General features: G+C 34.1%; 1 protein-coding gene across 1 annotated transcript; it reads left to right on the top strand.

The window, feature by feature from the left end:
- Nucleotides 1-475: 475 nt before the first annotated feature.
- Nucleotides 476-26,758, top strand: LOC143237583 (glutamate receptor ionotropic, kainate 1-like). Its single transcript, XM_076477010.1, has 8 exons — nt 476-643; nt 3,843-3,964; nt 12,340-12,429; nt 15,778-15,936; nt 17,592-17,739; nt 23,214-23,431; nt 24,527-24,816; nt 25,282-26,758. The coding sequence occupies exons 1-8, from the start codon at nt 562-564 to the stop codon at nt 25,526-25,528; spliced, it is 1,356 nt and encodes a 451-aa protein (XP_076333125.1). The 5' UTR covers nt 476-561; the 3' UTR covers nt 25,529-26,758.
- Nucleotides 26,759-26,974: the final 216 nt, after the last annotated feature.

Raw genomic sequence — 26,974 nt, 5'->3', positions numbered from 1 at the left:
GCTGGTGATAGGTGGTGTTGACTAACTGCTCTTCCATCTACTCTATCAGGGCCCAGCATGGCCAGGTGGGTTAAAGCGTTCGATTCATAATCCGAGGGTCGTGGGTTCGAATCCCCATGACATCAAAAATGCTCGACCTTTCACCGTGGGGGTGTTATAAGTGACGGTCAATCTCACTATTCGTTTGTAAAAGAGTAGCTGAAGAGTTGACGATGGATGGTGATGACTAACTGCCTTCTCTCTAGTCTTACACTGCTAAATTAGGGACGGCTAGCACAGATAGCCCTCATATAGCTTTGTGCAAAATTCAAAACAAAACAAACCAATCATAGACGTGCGTCGGGTAGACGGATAAATGGTGTTGTATGAAGTCCCGCCTCTAGTTTATGCAGAGTTACTGCGCATGCGCAGCACTATTCGCATAACGTTTTATGGATTAGAAAGAATTCTATGTTGTTGTTTTTTTCAAATAGAAGGCTTAATAATAGACATCATCTCTAGTAAATAGACCTTTATCAGAAAGGAGAAACATAAATAGTACCCTAGCTTTATGAAGAAAAAATGCAGAATGTTGCATATGTTATATTATTATCTACTATTGTCCATAACTGTATCTTTTCAAGCACAGCATCTACTCTAGATGGTAAGTACGTCTTCTCTCGTTACAAAAGAGGTGGTGGAGATGGATTAAGCGATTAGAATGCTAAACCTATGGCTCGTGGTTCGTGTGCTGTTGTCGCTAAAACTCGCTCTGTACATTGGAACTTTAAGTGAGCACTATAAGAGTAAAAGTAAAATTCTTTTTTTCAGTTAGGTAATATTAGCTCGCGGTTTGGCAGTGAATTCTGTTAATTTTTCGCTTTCCTTATAGTCTGTCAATTAGTATGCACAATTTTCTCTCGTATAGCTTTGAGTGTGTAATTACAAGTATAAATACAGTGATGATTCTGTGTAGCTTCCTGGATCTGATTATAAAGACCACGTACTAACATAGAAAAGAAAGTGACAAAGATGACTTACACGACTCCAAACCAACGTCTCATTGTCTCAGTTCAGGTGTTTAGAGAACAGAACGTTTATAATATATTGATGAAATTATTTGTTAATTTGATTTTGCACTAGATTTTACGAGGGTTTTTTGCACTAGCCGTTCATAATTTCGAAATGTTCGACTTGAATCAACATTTGAGCTACTTTTGTATGATAGAACAGTGGAAGTATTGAATGTAACTCTTACAAAGTACCCATGGTCTCAATGAGCGGAGCACGATTTTTTGGGTGATAACGAGACGCAAACCACAAAATCTCAGCTCCGCAGCCGAGACAGAACGCAAACTATTGGGTTATACTCGGCTGAATTGAGTAAAAATATCACGATCTTTATTATAACAGTTCATGTTTAGACGCATTATTTTACACATGAAATACTTTCAACCTACCATACTAATTCTATTTCATATATTAACCTCGAGAGAATAAATGTTTTAAACTTGTGTTCTGAGCTTCTGACAAATAAACAGTTGTATGCATTCATGTTCCATGTTTTAATTATTTTATGTATTTCAATACAGCTTACTTTTTCTAATATTAAAGCCCAATGGTGGCTCAGAGGTAAGTCTAATGCTAAAAATCGTATTTTGATACTCGTGGCGGACAGAACATGGATAGTCCATTGTGTAGTTTTGCGATTAACAGTAGTGTGTTGATTTTTTTTTGGCGCACAATGAGCTTACCTAGGCTGTGTTTACCATGGGAACTCGAACACCCGATAGTAGACTTGCAAGTTCGTAAACCTGCTATTTATCCTGCATGAAATACTTATTTACAACTAATCCACTGAGGAGATATATAAATAATTGGTTGACAATCCAACACAAGTTATATCTCAGAACATTTCAGTTATATCTTTTTCATTTCAGTCAGGTTATTGAAATGTGTCCAGTTTTAATCGATTACACGTTCCACCTGTAACAGAAATCCTGGACCGGTCATTTAGACAGAGATTCAATGTGTAACTATATTACACATTGAGAATAAATAGCGTTACATTACCGTTAGGAAACGTTTAATAAAACCTTTTTAAAAATAATTATTTGTGTAGTAATAGTGCGGACGAATTACTCTTTATAAAGACAAGCATCAATATTTTATTACAGATTTGTAAAGAAATGAAATTCGGATTGCATTAATCTCATAAAGTAATTTATATAAACATTTAGAAAGTTTTACAGTATAAAAAAAATTTGGGGCTCATTAAAAGAACGATTATATTGTAATATATATAAAGAAATGTATTCAAAAGGAATGAGACTTTTTACGAATAATAGAGGTTGTTAAATTAGGCGTGATTATAAAAGCTTTATTTTCATTCTATTCAGTTGTTTGCAGATTTAGAATCAAGAACGTGTTAAAGATAAATGTATTGTTGTAAAGGCAATGAGATATTTCAGGCAAAACTGAGGCCATTAAAGTTAAGTACGACTGGTTAGTGGCTCATGATCGCCTAAATCTAGGTCTAAAACATGATTTTTACATACCTCTGATTTTAAATCTGTAGAGGAATATAGTTAACAGAAACACGATTAAAACAAATGTATACACTTGATAAATAATTGTTCATATACTGCATAATGTTTTGAACGCGCGTCCAAGAAAGAAAAATCGATGTTTTATTTAACAACGGCCCTTCGAACTAACTGCAATTCGTCATGTTTGAGATGAGAATCAAATCTCTTTAAAAACTTCTGTATAGTGAAAAAAATCTAAGGTTTTTCTTTTATTTTTGATTAATGTATTACATTTTGTAACGATGATTCTTTTCTCGACATTAATTATTGTGGAAGTTGTCACAATAAAAAGAAACAATAACAACTATGCTTGCAACAAGAATTTTTTAAAGATGGATGGGATTGCTTTCAAGTCACCGAAAGAAAGACCTGTATGAATATAGAGTTGATAAGAAAATAATATTATATGTATTTCAAACTAATTATATAGTAGTGTGAGGTGAGTTTTTTCCTTTGACATTAAAATATATATAAATTTACTTCAAAATGTTAATTTTATCTTATTATATAAAATTTAGTTTAGTTTTTTATATATTTAACATATATTATACAACAAATGTTAAACGTAATAATATAGCATCCAGAAGTTACAGAATAAAGCTTGTGTTTCATTAAATTAACTTAAGGATATTAGATAATACCACAAATATTTATGATAACAATTACGCTCAGAGAATGTATATTTTTGATAAGAAAACTACAGGGTTATATTCTACTGCATCATATCTACCATTATTGTAGCCCTCAAACGTATAATGGCGTGTTTGTGCTAGCATCCGGGTTTCGATAATTGTGGTGGGTAGAGCACAGATAGCCCATCGTGTTGCTTTGTAAGTAACTTCGAATAAATCATAAATTCAAAATCATGATCGTAAAAAATGTGTAAAAAACTAACTAAGAAAAAAATCAAAATTAATTGAGATGTACGCTATAGTTATATATATATCCAAAACAACAAGTTATGTTGATATTGCTGCTTACATGTATTGTTTAGATTTATGAGCCAGAGAGAAAGTACAAACATTTGAAATGTTAAAACTAGTCTGTGAATATTCTACACGTATATTGTAAGGGTTATAGAAACAGTTGAAAGGTTGAAACTAGTCTGTATACGTTTTCCAGAGTTGGACATGCTTTTGTTTTTAACAAGTTTATGATTAATGGAAAGCATCCAGTTCTCCAGGCCTTTCTTGATTGCGAACATCAGTATAACAACAATTAATGCGAGTATCAAGTATAACTTAGTTTTTCAAAATCTGTCTCCTTTTATTTTAGAGCCCATATTTCAACGGATGTTTCCCATTCGAATGTCTACCTGTAACTACAGCTTGGCTTATTCTTTTCCAGAGAACAATACATTTAACCAAACACGACACGTTCGAGTTGTGGCTGAGGAAGTGAGTAACACCATACCTTGTTTATGTTTGTGTCAGTATGTCGTTTTCTTTTACAACAAAGTCTAATAAAATGACGCTTTACTTTCAAGATGCAAGTCTACAATGACATTGAGTAAAAAGAGAAATACTATGCTAAAAAATACAAGTAAGCTGATATGTTTTTATGCTATCTTTTGTTGATCAATATTTTTATTGGGTTTTATATTCAAATTGAACACTTCAAAATGTTCATTATTCATTTTTTCTTTTGTCATGTAACATCTTTGTACGTAGGGAAAAAAGACACGTGAAAATAAGAGCAGTGCGTGAAACGATTTCAGAATATAATTAAGGTAAAATAATATTGTTGGTTCCCTTTGAAGGTATGATTTTACGTCTTTCGTGTACAATTCTGGGTTAAACACTAGCTTTCCTATATGCGGTATATGTATTGTTAAGTATTGTTGAGAAACAGAGTAGACTGCGACTGATGTTTCTTTGAGTGTCTTGAACTTACCAGTTCTAAATTGGATTGTATTATTACAACTTTACTATTTACGTATATAGTTTTATTATGTAACACGAAAGATCGTTTTAAAGTTTAGATGAGATAAGATGATCACATCAAGATTTTACGAAAAATGCATATTACGATAAATGAAAATTATACGTTATGCTTAATGTAGTGGAACAAATAATATTTTTTCTGCGTTCATCAAATTATTTCATTTTATTAGCCTCAATGAAAGGTAGAAGAAAATTTAACAAAATTAATTCATGAAATCTTTCACATAGAACTTTCTCTTGATACAGTTGCAGAAGAGAAACCAACAATCTATGTTAATTCTAAACTTCTGTATACTTGTCACCAAAATATAACCTATGGGCAATAATATAAATTACAAATGATAATTTATGATTAAGTATAATTTACGAGTCTATGTTTATATAATATTTCTAATGATGAGTAATAGAGTAATCCACAGTGAAATTGTAGAACAATTAACAGTCCAGGCTGGTTGTAGACATTGTTCATATAATACTATTCCCAGATCCTGTTGCAATTGAATAGAACGATCGAAGCTTTTATTTCAGATTTATTCCAGGTATCGTGTATTTTTAACTGGAAAATGTTCTTTTTTTGTGCGTTTTAATAGGGTTATACCAAATAAACGTATATGGTGTCAGTAATAAAATGCTACTTTACTAACTACAAAGTTTAGTCACATTACTCGCACTTATTGGATAAATTCATTCAAACCTGGATTCATCATCAGGTCTATCCAATTAAATAACGTATACCTAATATATCCAATTTTTGTCTTGTTACCAGTGGTTACCGTTTGTGAAGGTAGAAGTGATTGATGCTTGTTTGGCAGTCCGAGGTCCAATGGCTGAAATTCTACATCTTCTGTCAACTAATTTAAATTTTACGTAAGTTTTATATGGGAAGTAAATGGTTTAATTATTTCTACATATTTCATATTTCTATCACACGATAATTATAAACCAAACTGATATCAGTCCAAGTGATACAGCGTAATGAAAACAAGAACAAAATTATGGTTATATTGTGCAAAAAACTTCAAATGATGAAAAAACCCAACGCAACTTTAAAATACATGAACGGTACAATTACTGTTATGAAAAATATATGCACTTCTCAATAAAGATCAACTACACTGTGTAAAAAAAATTTTACTTTTTCTTGTTCCTGTACAGAAAGTGTTATTTCCTAATTGCTTATGCCTAAAGTAAATGAAAAGGCCTATTTTTTCTCTTCAAACTTTGCTCTTGTGACCTAGGAGCGTATAACGAAAACATAATGGGAGACGATATTTAGGGGCTGATAAGTGAAAGTGATTTACATTACAGTTGCAAATCTCGAAAACCAACTCACTTCTAAACATTTTTGTTCATTTTTGTATAACTTTAGTATAAATACATGTAAATCTTGATTCATATGTTGTTTCATCCAGACTTTATGTAAATGAAAATGTGCAAATTTGCCCGTTTTTACATAGAAAATAGGTTATTTTCATTATCCAGGTCATAAAAGCAAAGTTTGAAGGGAACGATGGCCATTTTCCGTACTTTTACAACATAAGCAATTAAGAAATAACACATACTATCCAGGACCAATATTTGTGTTACACAGTGTTATTACTTATTACTAGTATTTTGCTGGTTGTCAGTTCTTCGTAATTAGTTACGTACATTTACCTTGTAAAAGGACAATGTGCGAATCAACTTTTAAGACTAACCATTTGCTGTTTCTCATATGAGCTTATAGACAAGAGGGAAAGTAGGTAGGTATTCAACAGCATGCATTGCCCTCTTGGGCTTTTTTGACTGACTAAACAATGAGTTTAACCCCCAACTCTTATAATGTACCAATGGTTTCAAAGTGTGAAGCAAGTATGTTTTTTTCTTTTTTGCGATAATTGGATGTAGAAATATTGACCCTTGAATCTGCAGCCCGACACGCCAAAAACGGACCACGCTTCATTCCCCAAAGGGCAAAGGAATGGTATGTAACGTGCTAGTATATAGTATATATGTCTTGCGTGTTTCGTAAAAAAACACTAGTGTATTTGTGAAAGGTTTACAATGGAACCGTGTGGAATTTGAGTTAATTAAGTTCCATATTTGTAATTCGCGTGATGATAGGAAATATAACGTGGTCAGCTGACCAAACGTTTATTTTCTCACGATCTGAATGAATTTCTCATACGGTCAGAGAAAGGCAGTGTAAAATGAGTTTCATTTATAATAGGATGCACTGAGTCATAATAGGAAAAACGACCCTAAGTATATAAATACTTAAGTGAATGTTTATTAACATATAGATTGAAATTTAAGTAGAAAATCGATAGAAAGACCGGTAAATAATTCAGATATAACTAAACAGATAAAAACAAGCAAAAATACTTGGTTAGAATTTTTTTTATATTATTAGTATTAGAGTGAATTTCAAGTAAAGCAATTCTTTTTGATTGTATAAAGTGTTGGTGAAAAGAAAAACACATTTGCAGTATTCTGAGACTATAACTAAAATACTATGCTATAACATTAAGACTGGTAGCTCGGGTGTTTTAAAGGGTCTGAAATTAATAATACATGTAGTGAGAGAGGAAGGAAGTACCATTCCTGTTGTTAACACAAATAAAAATGTAATTGGTAAAACTCTGACTGTCAAACACCTGTTTGTGGGACATACATCTGTGAGAAGATGTTAATTCTCTCGTCATTTTACTTTAGTTTTCGCACCTCGAGTGTTCGATATATATGACAGTATGGTTACATAGGAAAGCACATTGCGCACTTAACATTGAAAGATAACAAACAATTATAAAAATTACATAACAAATATTTAATTGTAGGTTGTTGTTGTTTTTGTGTTACACCTGTCTTGGTCTGCCTTCGTCATTCAATAACTAAGAAACACAAAATAAAGAACTAATCGATTATTGCCATTTATGATTTATTTGTTTGTTTTTGTTTTTAAATTTCGCGCAAAGCTACGCGAGGGCTATCTGCGCTAGCCGTTCCTAATTTAGCAGTGTAAGACTAGAGGGAAGGCAGCTAGCTAGTCATCACCACCCACCGCCAACTCTTGGACTATTCTTTTACCAACGAATAGTGGAATTAACCATCACATTATAACGCCCCCACGGCTGAAAGGGCGAACATGTTTGGTGCGACGGGGATTCGAACTCGCGACCCTCAGATTACGAGTAGAACGCCTTAACCCACCTGTATGATTTATTACAATTATTTTTGTGTCTAGCATTGGATTATAAAATTTATTTTAAATATTATTAATTTTAGAATAGATAATTATGTTCAATACAATAAGAAAGTAGGACCATTTATGAAGAAAAATTACAAATTAAAATACGTTTTTATACTATAAATAATTCTTATCTTCGTTTCCCTTCAGTATATGATGAAATTTTATTTCGTAATTACCCGAAACGATATAGAACCCAAAGTCCCTCAAACTCAAGAAAGTGCTCTCTCAGCTGAGTTAAAGTGTTAACCCGCTGGTGCTTGCTAATCAGACAAGATAAGTAAATACTGGAATTTTAAAAACCTGCTGGTTGGGATTATAACAAAAGTAAAGAAACGAGATTGGACATACTGTAGACATTGTTTTCCCAATCTACAAACTCCTATTCTGGCCCCATGCTGTCACCTAGAATTACATTTGGTGGAGTCAACATATGGGTTTATAGTTTGAATAAATAATGTCTATAGTATCTCCAGTTTTGTTTCTTTATTTTTTTAAGATTCCTGTATAGAGGTTTTTATATTCCCAATTATATATTTATCTTGTTTGCTGAACGTTTTGCACTCAACCATTGGCAAATAATGACAACTAACTTTATACACTGTAATGATAATAAACGTAGATACTAGCTAGCTATACGGGTCATGATGATTTACTGTAGCTATTGACTACTTTATCGCACTTGTTTGAAATCTAAAATATTAAGCTGCAGCTGGAGATTCTCCTAAAGACTTCTTTGAAATATATAATATATAGTAGTGAAAAAATATATATCTAGAGTAAGACATAATGCTCTCTAGGCGTGTATGTATAAAATTGAATAATTATAAAAGCAGCCTTTTCAAATAAAATACATACACTGCTGGTCAAAATCTTAAGGCCAATAAACATAAAGAAAAAATACGAGGTCTGTTCAAAAAATACGCGGACTGTTTGAATTGCGCGGCTCCAGTTGGTTACAGGGAAATCCGCTTGGTGTCGCTAGGTTCGCACAGATCAGCTGATTACGAGGCCATTTCCCGATTGCAGATATCTTCATTTATGTATTAGTTACGCGGTTTTAAGTGAAGTGCGATTTTTTCGTTTGGCGGATTTCAGAATGAATGACTTGAAGGAGCAACGACTTGCTGTGAAATTTTGTGTTAAACTTGGAAAATCTGCGACTGAAACTTTTGCTATGCTTAACACGGCTTACGATGATGTTGGTATGAAGCGTACGGCATGTTTCAAGTGGCATGAGCGTTTTAAGGATGGTCGACAGTCCATTGAAGATGATGAGCGTCCTGGACGTCCTTCCACGTCAACTGACGACCCACACGTCGACAAAATCAACACCCTGGTGCGGACAAATCGACGTCTGACTGTCAGGGAGCTTGCTGAAGAGTGTGTGATATCAGTTGGATCTTGTTACGAGGTTTTAACTGAAAAATTGAAGATGTACCGCGTTGATGCGAAATTTGTGCCTCAGAACTCGTAAGTTTTTGACCAAACACTCGATCACTGTTCTTCCCCACCCCCCTACTCACCTGACCTTGCTCCTTGCGATTTTTTCCTGTTCCTCAAACTCAAAAGACCCTTGAAAGGAAGAAGAGTTGAGACGATTCCCGAGATTAAGGCAAATGCGACGAAGGAGCTGGAGGACATTACAAAAGAACGTATTAGGACTGTTTCAACAAGTGGAAACACCGTTGGGATAAGTGTGTGCGTTTGGGAGGAGAGTACTTTGAAGGGGTCCCAGACCTGTAACTTCTAAATAAAGTACATTTTGTTTTATGACGTCAGTCCGCGTATTTTTTGAACAGCCCTCGTATGCATTTTGCGTTGTTAGATTCAACCACTTGTTTGAGTAGAGCTTCGAATGATGAAAATAAGAAAAGGAAAAATAAAAGTAAAAAACACTTTAGCATTTAATAGGGAAAATGTGAACATTATGACACTAGCCTAAATACTAGCTGGTCACAAGTTTAAGACCATACCAAAAAGAAGTCCTAAACACGATAGGAAATGTCCAACAAGAGGTCTCAGTAGTGAGTTGCACGGCCGTCATTGCGAATAACTTCAAACATTCGCTTGGTCGAAATAAGCGTTTGCAGAAGGCCGGGTGAAATGTTATTCCAAGTGATGAAGATGGCTTCACGAAGATCATGCACTGTTTGGAATTGACGTCCATTTCTATAGGCTTCCCTTGCCAACCACTCCCAAACATTTTCAGTGGGGTTCAGTTCGAGCGAACACGCTGGATGGTTCAAAAGAATCACGTTATTCGCCATGAAAAAGTCCTATGTCCTGCGGGCATTGTAGATTGCAGCGTTGTCCTGCTGAAAGATCCAGTCATTTCTACAAAGGCAAGGGCCTTTAGTCAGTAAGGATGCTCCCTCCAACATGCCAACGTAGCCAGCTGCTGTTTGACGCCCCTATATAACCTGAAGCTCCATTGTTTCATGGAAGGAGAAGGCACCCCAGATTATGATGGAACCTCCTCCACTGTGTCGTGTAGCAAATGTCTCCGGTGGATAATCCTTATCGTGCCAATAACGTTGGAAGCCATCTGGACCATCCAGGTTAAATTTCTTCTCATCAGAGAACAAAACCTTTGTCCACTTTTCTACGTCCCATGTTTGGTGCTTCTCAGCAAAGTTTAACCGAGCTGTTTCGTGGTGTGGAAGGAGGGATGGCTTTTGAAGACGTTTACGGTTTTTAAAGCCTTTCTCTCGTAGATACCGTCTTATTGTTTTTAAGCTGCATTCTGCATCCGTAAGGGCTTTAATCTGGTTCGACGATCGGCTGGTGTCTTGCCGGACAACCCGACGAATCCTCCTGCTCAACGCCGGCGAAATTTTCTTGGGCCGACCACTTGAAATTCTCGTTCCGTATCCCTCAGGGTCTTTTAAGAAATTTGCAACAGCAGTTTTTCTACGTCCAATCTCGCCAGTGATGGCACGTTGAGAGAGACCTTGCTTTTGCAGCTCGACAATTCTGCCACGTTCAAACTTTGTCAACTTTTCAGCATTTGTCAAGTTTTTACCCAAGGTAACACAAGAGATGTCAGTGGGAGATGTTGACAACGCTAATGCTTGAACACAAATGACTTAATTTCGTTACGTGTTTACCGATTAACGCTTCATTTCAGCATGGTCTCAAACTTTTGACCAGTTAGTATTTAGGCTAATTTCATAGTGTTCACATTTTCCCTATTAAATTCTAAAACAGTTTTTTATTTTTATTTTCATTTTCTTATTTTTATCTTTCGAAGCTCTACTCAAATAAGTGGTCGAGTCTAACAACGCAAAATGCATATTTTTTCTTTATGTTCATTGGCCTTAAGAATTTGGGCAGCAGTGTACCTCTAAAACATCGCTTTAAGTAAGCCCTCGTGTCTTTTAAAGTAATTATTCCACAAATATGTGTAATAAAATGTAATATTATTTGTATTGCTTTTTGTTTCACTTCATACATAATAAAGGCGTTGGTTTCCTAAAGACATCGGTTGTACAATGTACAAAGACTGAATATCTATATGTTACAGTCATTTGATATTCATCTGTTATTAACTGGTAATTCCTGTTTTACCCTGTACTTAAGTTGTTTTACAGGAACAGTAGATATTTATAAGAAAACTAATTTCAAGTGACAATGATAACATCGTACCAGAATTACGATTTGTATTAAATTATGTAAACTATAATAGGAACAACTCGACTTTTCATTATTCCTAAGACTTTAGCAGTACCTTGTTTAGTATTATACAAAATATTTAGGTGCAATATACCAAGCCGTTTTTGTTGTAGGTTGGCAAGATAATAATAAAACTGCAAACAGATCGTTCGTTTTAATTTTTTTCCTTGTTAGTCTAACATGCGCTTTTTTATTCGTATATAGCTAAATATACGAATATTAAAGGTTTTATAGTGTTTTTTGAGTTAAATTTTTACTGTTTAAGGGGCTTTTCCCGGATGTTTTATTAGGATTTTGTGTACCTCCTTGCGATCTCTATTATGAACCACTATTATGCGTCGTACATTTTATAGCAATTCAAGCCAAAACATTATTTTCCCTTTCACTAACAAGGCCAGTCTATGGGCCTTATCTCAGGAGTACTGGAGCGACCACTAGTAGGTGGGAGTTTGTTTATTTGTTTTTTTCTACTACTTACAAGATTTACCCCTCTAAGATGTAAAACCCGGGACCACTTGTAGTACAAATCAATGTTCTGCCAACTAAACTAAGAAATTAAACTGCTAACAGTTGTGATTACAACATTCTTTCATAACTTAAACTACTGATTGACTGAGTCTTACTGGGAAACATTAATGTTAAAATTAATGTTATAAAAGGTAGTTATGCCTATTTAAGTTATTCAATAACTTTTTACAGTCACCGAGCACGCAACTTTTTGCACTGACATATGGAAAATTCAAATAATCACATTAGAAACAATGGGAAGGAGTGTACCTAATAGTTAATAACTACTCATGTTAATTCCTTTGTAGGTATATCTGTGCGAAAAGGTCAGTGTAACCTGTTGATATAAAATCACAGTGTACGTTATAGATTTGGTAGATTTTAACATTGAATGAATTTTTATGGTTATTTTTCCTATTAGGTATACCGTCCTCCAGCCCGAAGACCATCAGTGGGGTCGAAGAAACTTAACGGTAGCTGGAATGGAATGATAGGCATGTTGGATCGAAAAGTAAGCTTCTATTTTCCTCCTGTCCTGAATGTAGCAAATGTGTAAGTTTGATCAATTTCCCATAACGTTGCAGATTTGTAAGTTTAAGGTATACTATCCCAAATGTTTCGGAGTTGTAAGCTTAAGGTATACCTTTTTGAATGTTGAATGTTTGTACTCTTGAGATAAAGTACGATGAGCAGTACACTTTTGTACACTTGGGATATATCACCCTAAGTGTTGTAGGTTTGTGCAATTGAGGTAAACTAACTCGAATGTTGCAGGTTTGTACGCTTGATGCAAGCTTTCTTTAATGTTGAAGGTTTGTCCACTTGAAGTAAACTACCTCGAATATTTCGGACTTGTAAGCTTGAGGTAAACTAACTAGAATGTTGCAGGTTTGCACGCTTGATGCAAGCTTCCTTTAATGTTGAAGGTTTGTCCACTTGAAGTAAACTACCTCGAATATTTCGAACTTGTAAGCTTGAGGTAAGCTACCCTGAGTGTTGCATGTTTGTACACTTGAGATAAACTACTTTTAACGTCATATATTTGTAAGCTTCAGGTAAACTACCCTGAATATTCAAGTTTTACTTTGTTTAATGAACGAGTTAACTACTTCTAACTATTTTATTACCATATACGCAGAATATTACTTTTGCTGACAGGATAAAAAATGCATTAACAGAATGAACTGCGAGGTATTTCCGGTTATATTAATATTTCTGTTTGCAGTCAGAATCTTTCTTGAATATGCTTGGGAGTCAAGATCTTGACAAACTATGTAAAGTCAGTCGTCAACGGCAGACAGATTTTGCCCAAAAAACAACATTTCAACATAAAATTTGCCATTCATTCCAGGTGATGATTCTGTAACATTCAGTTATATTTGCCGTAATACAATGGTATTACATTCATTGTATCTTCAAACATTACACTCTTCACTCGGTTTCACAAGGTTACTTCGAGAAGTTTGTTTTGTTTTGAATCTCGCACAAAACTACATGAGGCCTACGTTAGTGGTTTCTCAGCTTTCTCTATTGAAAACTTTGAATAGAGTCCCAGCTTTTATCATTATCCCTTTCATTTAGTTAACTTTGATGTCAAATTTACAATATAGAAACATTTTACAATTGAAAATTTTGGTTTTATTAGTTTTCCCAGTGAGGGAACCAGTGATGTGAGGATTTTATTTTCCAGGTAAAGTCGAGACATCTTTGCTATGTGATCGTTAGCCAATCAAGTGTTATGTTCACTTCCATCCCTGTTTTGTTTGGTTTATTTTTTTCACGTTCAGTTGGCAGCCCCTCATGGCTTTTTTATTTAGCGATATTTGTTTTCTCTAATATCTTGCTTGATATAGACAATAACGGTAAAAATGTGCATATGTATTAACGCTGATGTATTATTCATCTAAAGAGATAGTGGCGAAAGAATTGTGTAGATTTAAACGATATATGTTACAGATTTTCTCATTTCATCGAAGTTGAAACTGAAAAGCTAGTCTGTGATTTTGATGCAAATTCTTTGATTGGCCTCACCCGCTGCTGTGGACTGTAGTTCCACCTATTGAAGTCTCATCGACATAACTTAAAACAAAAAGGCTTTTTATATGAGGTTTTCAGTCATTTTTAAATTCACAGTAATCTAAGTTATTGTATGTATATGAACAATATTATGACCTTATGAATTAGGCGAAATGTTTATAGCACTATTTACACACCTAAATTAATTAAGGTTACTCTAAGGTAAATTTAAAATACATCGATTACTAAATCCAAAAAGTCATTGAAAACAAAATGTTATAATAAATATCCTTGCTATATGAATTTTTGTTATTTTGTAAAAATAAATTTTCGAATCTCTGAACCCTTTGCTCTAACGCTGTTCTTTTGTTGTGCTCTTTCTTTCAAAATATTTCTGTGAGCAGTTCGTAGATCAGTCTATATACAGCGATAAAATACAGTTTATTTCTTCAATTTCTACAACAATACGAGGATGTGCTTTGTTGGGACGTGTAGACCACTGTTTATGAATGACGTTGAAATGGAATTACCTCGCTTATGTACTACGACCAGCATTTAATATGAACTTATTGGTGCACTTTCATAGCTAATCGATTCAAGTAATTGAATACTTGCGTTAACTAACGTTTACTTAAATATTTTATTGAACCAGACGAGGCCTGGCATGGCCAAGCGTGTTAAGGCGTGCGACTCGTAATCCGAGGGTTGCGGGTTCGCGCCCGCGTCGCGCCAAACATGCTCGCCCCTCTCAGCCGTGGGGGCGTTATAATGTGACGGTCAATCTTTATTCGTTGGTAAAAGAGTAGCCCAAGAGTTGGCAGTGGGTGGTTATGACCAGCTGCCTTCCCTCTGGTCTTAAACTGCTAAATTAAGGACAGCTAGCACAGATAGCCCTCGAGTAGCTTTGTGCGAAATTCAAAAAAACCAAAACAAACAAACTGAACCAGATTAACTGACTGACACTTTACTGACTCGCTGTTCATTCACTATTCACTTCTCATTGAAAGCAAAACACTGCTTCTCATATTGATAACCTAGCTTTGTTTTTAGATAGTAAGTTCCCAGATTCTCGTGACGTCATCTAGAACGCTTCGTATTCTGCTCCCACAAACATACTTATGTTAATGTTAAGCTTCCTCTAGTTGGCATCCGAAATAAAACATTGAAAATATAGCTTACAACACCGAGTTCGACTCGTAACCTAGAGTCGCGTGTTCAAATCCCTGTCACACCAAACATGCTCGCCCTTTCAACCGTGGGAGTGTTATAATGTGACGGTCAGTCCCACTATTCTTTGGTAAAATAGTAACCCATGAGTTGGTGGTACTTCCTTCCCTGTAGTCTCACACTGCTGTATTAGGGATGGCTAGCGCAGATAGCCCTCGTGTAGCTTTGCGCAAAATTGAAAATAAAGAAACAAACTCATGTTTTGTTGAAGTTTCAAATTTTTAGAATCAAGACAAACCATAAATGAAAGCAGCTGCTCAACAGCACCTATTAACAACTGTTGGGTTACTCATTGTTTGAAGAAATAGCTGGCGCTGGGTGTTTTTCATTAGCTGCCTTCTCTCTAAACTGCCATTTAATAATATATATGTATATATAGAAGCCTATGACCAGACAATTTGCATTATTTGTGTATAAAATACAGTTCATGTTAAAATACTAATTGAACAAGAAACAAACTGTATTAGTTTCATGCATAACTTATTTAAATTAATTATCATATAAACTCTTTTTATAATTTTCAAGTTCATAGTTCGCTGGTTTGCTAAATAATAATAAAAAACTTCAGAATAATTAATACTGGTGATATTCTTTTAATTTTCACCTTTCTCTTTAGGAAGCTGAATTCCTTTTGACACCAGTCTCAGCTAATTTCGAAAGACTTGAAGTGGCCGAATTTACAAGACCTTTAATGGTAGATCCTCAAGCCTTATTGGTTGCTAGTCCCATCGAGGAGAACAATGCTTTCGGTTTATTTTTATCCTTAAATTGGGAAGTAAGTATACAATAACATAATCTCGTAATTAAAATAAAAAACAAATAAACCAAAACTTTCAATTATTAGAATAGAATGACTCATCAGTTGAACAATCTCGCTTTTTAATGTTATTTGTAACCGTAGTTAACCGAATAATGTTTTAATAGCTTCAGTTAAATTGGGAGACTGATTAGTTTTGAATTCATATACTAAACTGACGAAACTAAATTAGTCTTAGTGAGTTTAGTCTCATATATAAAGATAAATGTCTGTCTGTTTGTTTACACTTTTCACTCAACTGTTCCTTATACGTTTCCGCATTTTTTGATCATTCAACATCAAATTTGAAACAGTGATATAGAATGACATGAGGACGGTTATGAAGGGGGCAGAGGTTGGACCCTATCTTCTATATAAATAAATAAACTTCAATTTTTGTGTGTATCTGTTCCGTATAAACTTCCACATTTCATGACAAATTACGACCCAACTTGATACAGTGATATAGGATGACGTAAGGATGGTCTTGAGAGGGGATATAGAACACCCAGTCTAGTTTCAAAAACTACCCCACCAAATCAGCAAACTCGAAGGTAATGAGGGAACATCTAATTCCATATTGATAGAATTCTTAAAAACAGTATGTTTTTATTTTCAGTATTGATATGTTTATGTATTTCTATTGTACTTTTAGTGTTTTTGTGTTAAAAAACAAACAAACAGAAGCACAATTTCCTATCCTTTGTTATACACGTGTATAAAATGAAATAAAATTTATTCTCTCAATGGACGGGTATTCCAGATAGTAACATATATCATAAAATTATATAAAACCAATAATATTAATGAAAAGAACTTAAAAAAGAATGGAATAAGAAACTACACCATTCAAAAATGATGAAAAATTACCTGTTTTATATCCAATGTAAACTTTAAATGAAATACTTACAGATACTAATTTAGGCTCTTCTCACCTCGTCTCGAGGACTGCTATTTAGGAAAAACTGTTATTTACAAGCAAAAATTCATTTTCACTAAATAAATTTGGTTTCTAAGAGCTTAAAAATGTAGATAAAAACTTAAAAATACACTTTTTTATGTTGTAGGTGAGAAACGTTTTAGAGCAAGACGTGTCTGTTTTTTTAGATGAACAATGTTATAAAAAATGTGTTTGTTTTGTTACATGAACAGTGTGTCTAAAAACATGTTTGTTTCTCTAGGCGATGAAAATATTAAAAGCAGTGTTAAATTCATAGGATTACAGGGAATTTCTCCTAGTGCAAATCCCCTGAAATATGTAACTATTTTGTGTTTTTGATTAAATTACAATGTTTCCCATTGTATTCAATTTTAATCCTACCCTCAGGTTCACGTGAGACTAGGTAGAAATATCTGGATTCAACCCTGCTTAAAAAAGACGTGTATGTTTTTTGTTTTTTTAGAAAACCTTGCATTAAAGAGACGTGCCTGTTTCTCTAGGGGAACAATGCCTCAATAAGACGTTTCTTCCTGTTCCTGTTTCTGTAGGGGAACAATTCTTCAGTAACACGTGTCTGTTTCTGTAGGGGACCAAGTTTCCAATAAGTGTCTGTTTCTGTAGGGAAAAATTCTTTAATAACACGTGTTTGTTTCTCTAGGGGAGCAATTCTTTAATAACACGTGTGTTTCTGTAGGTATGGATAGCCTTATTAATCAGTGTGTCCAGTCTTTCGTTCGTTAGCTGGGTCTTTGATATGATTAAAACAAAAGAACTGTCTGATGGAAAGACTTGTGGAGTTTTGGGCAATTTGTGGCGTTTCTCAATATGTATTTTATTACAAGGTAAGTTGAAGTAAAGCGCTTTCATTGTGTATTTCTGAGAATAAGAACATTTAAAATAATGTTACATTTGAAAGACCAGATTTCGAAAATATAGTATACATAATAACATTCTAAAATAAAATACATCTATCAACATTTTATTAGTTTTAATATTTTATAAACATGACAATTAACACTTTATTGAGCTGACACAAAAGAGTGAAACTTTGAAAGACTTTCAAGATCCTGACTCTATTTTTGGGAGACAGTCGAGTGAATCATTCAGACACAATAAAGTTCATTCCTCGCGGTGGACAGAGCTCACACAAATAGTTTTTGTATGACTTTGAGCTAGAAGCAAGCAGGTCAATCAAGATCCGAAAAATAAAAGGTTGAATTTATGAATAGGAATGCATGTCAAGAGTCTATCAATACATTTAGTTTAACAAAACAGAAACTTTCTCGTTATTGAAACATAAAATCAGTTTGAATTACGGAAACGTGATACGAACTATGGTTGGCATGTATAGAAAAATGTAGTTTGTTTATCGAGTCTGGATTATCTTAAAAATAACTTTCGTGTATGGCGCTGTTATCCTACGTGAAAATTATCTTACCCAAACTTTCTTCTGCTTCGTTGTTTTGTAATAAAAATATTACCATGTTAAACAGAATAATAGTATTGTAATAACTGATAATATAATATGATTTATATTAAAAAGGGTACGCATGTTGTACAGACAAATAATGGCTTATTAGTGGCTAAAACATCCATGCTTTTTTTTTTTGTTTAGAATTAAGCACAAAGCTACACAATGGGCTATCTGTGTTCTGCCCACCACGGTATCGAAAGCAGGTTTTTAGCGGTGGGAGTCCGCAGATATACCGCTGCGCCACTGGGGGGTATATCCATGTTAAACAGAAGAGTGGTAGCGTATCAGTCACTTGCTATATATAACATACTGTTTTATAATAAGGGGAGATAATATAGTTAAACAGACGAATAGTAGTTTATTAGTTTTTAGGATACATTATTTTATAACAAAGAGGATACTCATATAAATCAGGGGAGTTATAGCGTATTAGTTACTAGGGCATACTGTTTTATGAATGAAAAACATATTAAACTTACATGGCCAGGTGGGTAAGGCACTCCACTCATAATCTAAGGGTCGCGGGTTCGAATTCCAGTCACATCAAACATTCTCGCCCATTCAGCCGTTAACGGACGTCATAATGTTACGATCAATCCCACTATTCGTTTATGAAAGAGTAGCTCAAGAACTGGCGGTGGGGGGGATGACTAGCTGTCTTCCCTCTAGTCTTACACTGCTAAATTAGGGACGGCTAGCGCAGATAGCCCTTGTGTAGTTTTGCACGAAATTCAAAACAAACAAACAAACAAACATTGATAGTTGATGTTCCGTGTAGTTTCGGTAGTTTTTAGTCCAAGTTTGAAGTCGTAGAAGAAAATCAGTCGAAAGTCTTCTTGTCCATGCTGCCTTGGAGGTTGCAAAACTTACTCTGAGTAGAGTTGAGAAAGCAGACAATTAAAACACCTTGTAAGCGACACACGTTGGATTAAACCAATCAACCAACCAACGACAAGTTACTCAATATTCAGCTTCTAAATGTCATCGTTAGAAATTCAACATTTATTTCTGGACAACCTGATACATTTAATTACGTATTTACACATGATTTCGTCAGATCATTAATTATCCTATCTCCAACCCCGACCGATGTTCAGGTACATAGGTTTGTCTGTTTGCTTGTTTAGAATTAAGCACAAAGCTACACAATGGGCTGCCTGTGCTCTGCCCACTACTGGTATCGAAACCCAGTTTTTAGCAGTGTGAATCTGCATACATACTGCTGTACCATTGGGGGGCCAGGGACATAGATGTACTAATCTGTTCACTCAACCAGGCTATAGCAGGACTAAAATTTGGACGTGGTTTATTAGTGAACAATCAGAAAAATTTCTCAGAAGGCTTGATTTTGGAACAACTAGTTTTGATATATTCATGTGTCCTTTCAGCCTGGGCCCCGACTTGGCCTGGTGGTCAGGGCGCTCATTTTGCAATATGAAAGTTGCAATACGAAACTATGTCACACCGAACTTGCTTGTTCTTTCAGTCCTGGGGGTGTTATAAATTTACAGTCAATCTCACTGTTCGTTAGTAAAAGAGTATTTCATACATAGGTATTGGATGATGTTGACTAGCTGCCTTCTCCATGGTCTATCGCTGCTAAATGAGGAACGGTGAGCGCAGATAGTCCTCATATAAGTTTTTCATAAAATACAAAACAAACCAAACCTTCATACTGACGTCGTCTTCGCATTGTATCGAAATGAATTTTTCCAACTTACAACTTCTGATAGTTTGTTCCATTCAATGCGGCTTTCACTAACCGATACAATCAGTAATTATGTTCGTTTATTAGAGTTGGGTCTAGTAATACTGTTACCAAACGATTTTTGTCCTACCACCGTTACCAACACGCACATACCACACGCTTGTAGTTCTAGCCATAATAATATTTAATTGTTTTATATGCCTATGGCTTTCATTAGAGCAAATGAAGGTGTTTTAGTACTCGTACTTTATATTAGAAAATACTTTTTATAATTGGATATATATAGTATTGGCTTACTTGTTTTTGAATTTCGCGTAAAGCTACACGAGGACTATCTGCACTAGCCGTCCCTATTTTAGCAGTGTAACACTACAGGGAAAGAAGATAGTCATCCTCACCCACCGCCAGTTCTTGGGTTACTCTTTTATCACCGAATAATGGGATTGACCGTCACATTATAACACTTGCATGGCTGAAAGAGCTGAAACATGCTCGTTTGGTGTGACGGGGATTCAAGCCCGTGACCATCAGATTGCGACTTGATCGCTCTAACTACTGGGCCTTATAGTATTGGAATTTGAATGTTAATTTAAACATTTTCATTTTGCCACTAGAAGAGTAGCTGTATGATTATGAACCTCGTTCCAAGCACACAAAATGTTTCGATAAGTGGTGTCTTAGTACAAAAAAAGAAAAAGACGTAAAAGACATTAATTAAGGCAGGCAAAAATACTACTAATTTAACTGATTGACTGACACTGCACTGTGAGGATTTATTTGTTATATGCTTTTACTCTGTAAAATCAACCTCTTTTATCTGCATTTTCAGTTAATATAAAATTAATGTATAGATTTACGACAGTAACTTGAATCTTTAAGATTTTTGTCGTTAAACACAAAGCTATACAGTGGACTGTCTTTGCTGTACCCTCCTAGAGTGTCGAAACCCGGTTTTTAGCGGTTGTAAGCCTACAGACATATTGCTGTGCCCTTGAGGGCAAATCTTTACTCCATTAGAATATCTTTATTCAACGAAGTCCATGTAGAAGTTGAAATGATGACACTACAAATAAGCGACACTATTTATCAATAACGAGCTGAAAACACTACTTATTGTATCTTCCAAGAAGAACGGGCAACAAATTAATTTATTAATTATGATTTTTCTTTCCACTAGAATTCTTATTTCGGTAATATAAGGGTTATTGTGACTTATTGGTACCTGTAATATTCACTAATGTTTCAACATTCCTTTATTAACTCATTTAAAGTTGAAATGTTCATAAATACAGATACACGTTTTTGTGATTAATTACAAACAAACGATATTTCCACAAAGCAACACAACGGTTACATGTGTTAAACGTCGCTATCTATGAACTGATAAACTAGAGAAAAAACAGCCAGTAAAGAGCACCCACTCTTAGTTTTGGGCTAACATAACCGAACAGGTTGATTTCACTGTCATCCTTGTAACATACTCAAGTTATGGAAATGTGATGCAAGACATGAAACCTTTGGTCAACTGTTAAGACACGCTAATCTTTAGACCACTAATTAAGTTAATGTTAACTCTGTTAAAGAGAATTACTTTTTTGATATAATTAACTTTACATACACATCCATGAATGCGTTAAAACATAAATTATTTTAATTACTTCTTAGCTCTTTTTCCCGCCATTTTTAGAAGATATTGTAATATATTGTTATATCGTTTTTATTTTATTAAATTTACAGCTTTCAAAGTAAGGAATATTATATTTTGTAACAGGCACGACATATTGATCACTGTCACGGTCATTCTCAAATACAAAACTTTTAATGGTAAACCCACAGTGGCACAACGGTATGTGTGTGGACTTACAACGCTAAAAATCAAGTTTTGATATCCGTGGTGGGCAGACCACAGATAAGCAATTGTGTAACTTTGCGCTTAATTACAAACAAACAAACAATTTAAGGGCGGTTTTCGTATTTAAGTCTTTTACAGGTAACACTTGTGTACTTTTAAAATGATCGTATCAGTGATCGAAACGTCGTAACTATTTTACAAAAATCATCTTCCCTATTGTAAAAAGATGTAATTTGTAATAAAATAATATTTAAACGATACGTTAACTCGAAACAAAACTAGTAAATTGTTGGGCATGATTTTTGGGAGTATTTCGTAAAATCATTTGAGAAATCTAGTTGAGTTATCGATAATAAAATTAATTTATTTCTTTAATAACGTTATGTACAGGATGCAGATTACATTCACTGGTGGGCCTAACTGTACAAACAACTTTCAATACAAATTCCAAATCTAATCTTTGCTGAACTTATAAGTACAATTTACTTGCAAACATTTCATACTATTCGATCGATAATAAACGGATTGAACGACTTACTCACTAACTTAGTGTGTGTGTGTTTTCTTATAGCAAAACCACATCGGGCTATATGAGCCTATCGAGAGGAATCGAACCCATGATTTTAGCGTTGTAAATTCGTAGACATACCGCTGTTATAGCGGGGCCGCTAACTTAGTAACTGAATCACTGACACACTCCCTAATTGACACTGTACCAATTAACTAACTAATATTCACCCAGTTTTACATTTTTATATTATACCAATTTTCTATGCAGTGCAGAAATCTACGAAAAACCACAGAGACCTAAACTCTTAAGCTTATTACATCATGTAAAAACATCTCTCCAGTAAATAAAAATATTAAAGTGATAAAATGTTTGCCTACAACAATATATATTGACGCGTGAGGGTGTAAAGTTTTGTCACGTATCTCACAATAACATGACCAGTAACATTTTAATTTTACCCAAAACGATGCCTGTGTTTACTCTACTTTGGGCTAATCTATTACAACTACTCTGCAAGTACAAAAAGAGTTGTTTCGTTATTATTGTGTTTCTATCTATATTTTTAGCTAAGAGAATTATTATTACAAATCACGTATGCAGAACATTCCTATTCTATGAGAAGGTATTTTGTATACAATTAATTCGTATAAACTATGCGTGAGAATCGAAATCATAAAACCGTATGTGTTTCACATGCTGTGCTCTATCCTGTTATGTAAGCTCTTTTTCAAGAAAAGTGGATAATATTTTTTTTCTTTAATAAATCAATAGGTTTCGAGCGAGTACCGTCCAGTTACTCACAGCGGCTTTTAATTGGAGTTTGGCTGATTGGATGTTTTGTGACAATGTCAGCTTTCAGCGGACTATTAGTTTCCCAGTTAACACTACGGAAAGCCACAGACAGAGTTGATAGTTTGGAAGAACTTCTGGATCGTCCACAAATTACTCCTGTTATTGAAAGAGGCGGTTTTTTCGAATCGGTTATTAAGGTGTTGTATTTTCTACTTCTTTCACACTAACTTATATTGATTAAAACAACACGTGCACGTACTAAACATTCAAACTATATTATCCATCATTGAATTTGGTTCGAAATGTTATTGCACAGAAATTCAACTATTAAGTATAATATATAACAAACAGCAAAAACGTTGATAAAATTGGACCATTTTCATTATATAATCTTAATTACTATTTGTGTACTTCAACTCTCCAACGATCTTTATTTACTTATTTTTAGTGAAATTTAAAAGTTTAATAATTAGGACCAAAAATCGTTCGACTGAAGATGTTTGGTATTACATTTCTTTTTATTCAATTATTATTACAAATGTAAAATTAGACGTGTTGAATTTAACATTTTACACCTATAGTTCGTCATCTCAAGTCATGTCCAATAAGACTTCTCGAAAAATACCTGTCTACAACTAAACGTGCTTTAACGAGCATGGCCAAGCGCGTAAGGCGTGCGACTGGTAATCCGACGGTCGCGGGTTCGCGCCCGCGTCGCGCCAAACATGCTCGCCCTCCCAGCCGTAAACTTTTACGAATTTGTTAAGAGTCTTACACTTTCTTCATCAGCGCAGTTCGAAAATAAAAGCTTTACGAATTTGTTAAGACTCCTTTCTTCATCAGCGCAGTTCTTATAAAAGCAATAAAACCATGTTTGTAAAAGTATTATTTGGGCTTAGGTTCAGTAGAATTTGTTAAATAAAAATAGTTTGTTTGTTTGTTTGTTTGTTTTGGAATTTCGCACAAAGCTACTCGAGGTCTATCTGTGCTAGCCGTCCCTAATTTAGCAGTGTAAGACTAGATGGAAGACAGCTTGTCATCACCACCCACCGCCAACTCTTGGGCTACTCTTTTACCAACGAAAAGTGGAATTGACCGTAACATTATAACGCCCAGATAATAATAGAACAATAAATATACTTTTAGTATTCAAACTTTTAGTTTTGAAACGTTCAAAATTGTTTTTGTGGTTTTAAATACCAAAGGTCGCCGTATCTAAAAGAAAGCGATGTTTTTTAACTTTAAAACAGTTCTACTAATATTGAACAGAAAACTATTTCTTGTCCTTTTAGAAAAAAGAAAGTGGAGTGTACAGTAAACTATGGGATGTTGTATCAAAGTCTTCTGAAAATCGAAAACCAATGAGAGAAATGTTATCAGATGAAATGATTGATAAAATAGAGGCCAGAACACATGCTATATCACTGCAGTCGATAACCCTGAAGTCGAGAATCAACGCCCGTTTCGATTACAAAGGACATTGTTCCCTGTATATTGCTAAAAAAACGTTTTTTCCCAAGACTACAGTAGCAGCCATGAGAAAAAACATATCTGATGTTTTAATAAAACAGATAAAACAAATGTAAGTATGAATTTAAGAAGTAAAATAAGATGAAATGTGTAATAACAACACGAGATTCGTGTATCAAGTACTATACCTTGTTACTTGAAATAATAAGTTAACATATTTTAAGCTCAAGACTGATTAAAAACATTTGAAAATGTACGAGTTTTATAGAATACTTTAAAGTGTAAGACAAGCTAGTTATGGATCTTATTTAATCTTTTTTGTCTCGACTGTCTCAAGTTTCAAGTCTGCTGGTTCATTAAAACTATGTTCAGAGACTTTTATTCTGTTATGAGAAACGTTTCCTGTTTTAAACTGTTTTAATGCGTCTTTTACATGTAAAAGACATTTACATTAAATTTCACGATTTTTTTATACGTGCGTGGTCACATTGTAATTTTTTGTTCGTGAAAGACATTAGTTGAACGTTATTGTAAACGTCAAATATTTTACAACTATAGTTTTTTTATACCTACACAGAGTTTCTTTAGCAGTGGACAACGATCAGTTTGGATACTGGATAGAGCTCATGATGAGAAACTACAAAAGGTGTGTTACACCTATTCCATCATCCTTTCGTGCACTCAGACTGGAAGATCTACGGGGCGCATTCTGCTGTTTGTGCTCGGGATTAGGTTTAGCTATTACCGTTTTCATTTTAGAAAAAATATTTGCTTCAGTTTATTCAAAGTCAAAGCGTTTGTTAAGCAATACGACCAAACCGTAGAAACATTCGGAATATTTTTTATTCTTCAAATTACTTTTGTTTCTTTCTTTTTTCTTAATCAAGTACACAATTCTGGAGTTAGCTAAAACTACAATAATTTTAAGCTTATATCGAATATAACTTGTTATTAGATAGACTTAATATAATTAATTTAGACAGAATTCTCAATTATTAAGGAAACGGGTGATTCGAAACACAAAATATATTTTAAAGTTACTTTTAAAGTTATTATATCTGCGAAAAATAAGAGATATAACATATAATTTCCCAATAGGTGTTCTTAGTAGAAAACACATTGCTATGTAGCTGAAGTATTTTTTTTTTTAGGTTTATAAAAATAATCAGAAAAAGTAATGTGTCTATTGCAAAGGTAATGTAAATGTTCGTACATCAGGTTAGTAAACTGATTTACAAAAGAATGAGTAAGTTCTATTTAAAATATTTTGAAAATGCAAATAACCAAGTTACGTGAAAGCCTCTGCGATTTTAAAAGCGAACTGGATGCATCAGAACTATATTTTTGACATTGTTAGGCTTTATGTAACAATGTAATCGATCTTGGGAAATATATGTGAAAGCTCATTCCTGTGCAAAATATGCATACACTTAAATTATAAAGATATGTTCTGAATAGAGATTTAATATTTCTAAATAAAGTATATAGGTTGTACTTATTTGAAAAAAACAACAACAAAAGAATATGGATCAACTTGGTCACCAAGATCGTCCAGATAAAGACCTGTAAGAAGTCGTACCCAGGATGTGGTAAGAAAAGTGATCACGAAATTCTGTGGGAAAAGCCGCCTTTGTGTCCCAGTTTCGTGTACATAAGTTGTATGTGTGACATATCTACTTAACTGCTGCATACTTTACGTAGTTGGAAAATAAAACTGGTATTAATACTCTTCCATACGAAAACAAACATGGAGTCGCCGGACGTGATGCCTATGCACTTGTGTGTCCGTACTTCTAAACCGTTTTAAACTATAATCCTTGTACATCAAACAGCTTATTGAAAACATGCAGAAAAGCATTGTGTGCTTTGGATATGAAACAAATTACAATTGTCAGATGGAGCATGACCAAACATGACCACATGAATTTTGACGATTTAGAAAAATCCAAAAAGTTTTAAATGTAACGTATTCAACATTTCTTTATGTACAAATAATGGTTAAAGAATAAAAAATATGTAGTACAAGTTTCACTCAGGATAGTGAAAGACCTGCTTTAATATTCAGAGAAGACAGAAACAACACTCACACTACCAGTTATTATCTTCATAAGTCTGAAGATACTTCACTTCTCTTTTGCAACGTAAATAAAATAATTAAAGATTAATTTGAAAATTTGAATGCGTACAATAAATATTAGAAAGTTTATTAAATAGGAGTGTTGATATTTTTGTAATGGGAGAGGAAGCAAGATAAATCCATTTTTCTCTTA

The sequence above is a fragment of the Tachypleus tridentatus genome, chromosome 13 (assembly GCF_004210375.1).
Source record: "Tachypleus tridentatus isolate NWPU-2018 chromosome 13, ASM421037v1, whole genome shotgun sequence".
NCBI classification, from domain to species: domain Eukaryota; kingdom Metazoa; phylum Arthropoda; class Merostomata; order Xiphosura; family Limulidae; genus Tachypleus; species Tachypleus tridentatus.
This window is presented reverse-complemented; position numbering and strand designations above follow the sequence as displayed.

Excerpts from the sequence above, each read along its gene's own strand:
- LOC143237583 (XM_076477010.1), top strand. The coding sequence starts at position 562 with ATGCAGAATGTTGCATATGTTATATTATTATCTACTATTGTCCATAAC. Across the intron at positions 12,430-15,777 it reads TAGGCATGTTGGATCGAAAA|GAAGCTGAATTCCTTTTGAC; the intron begins GTAAGCTTCTAT and ends CTTTCTCTTTAG. Across the intron at positions 17,740-23,213 it reads AATATGTATTTTATTACAAG|GTTTCGAGCGAGTACCGTCC; the intron begins GTAAGTTGAAGT and ends ATAAATCAATAG.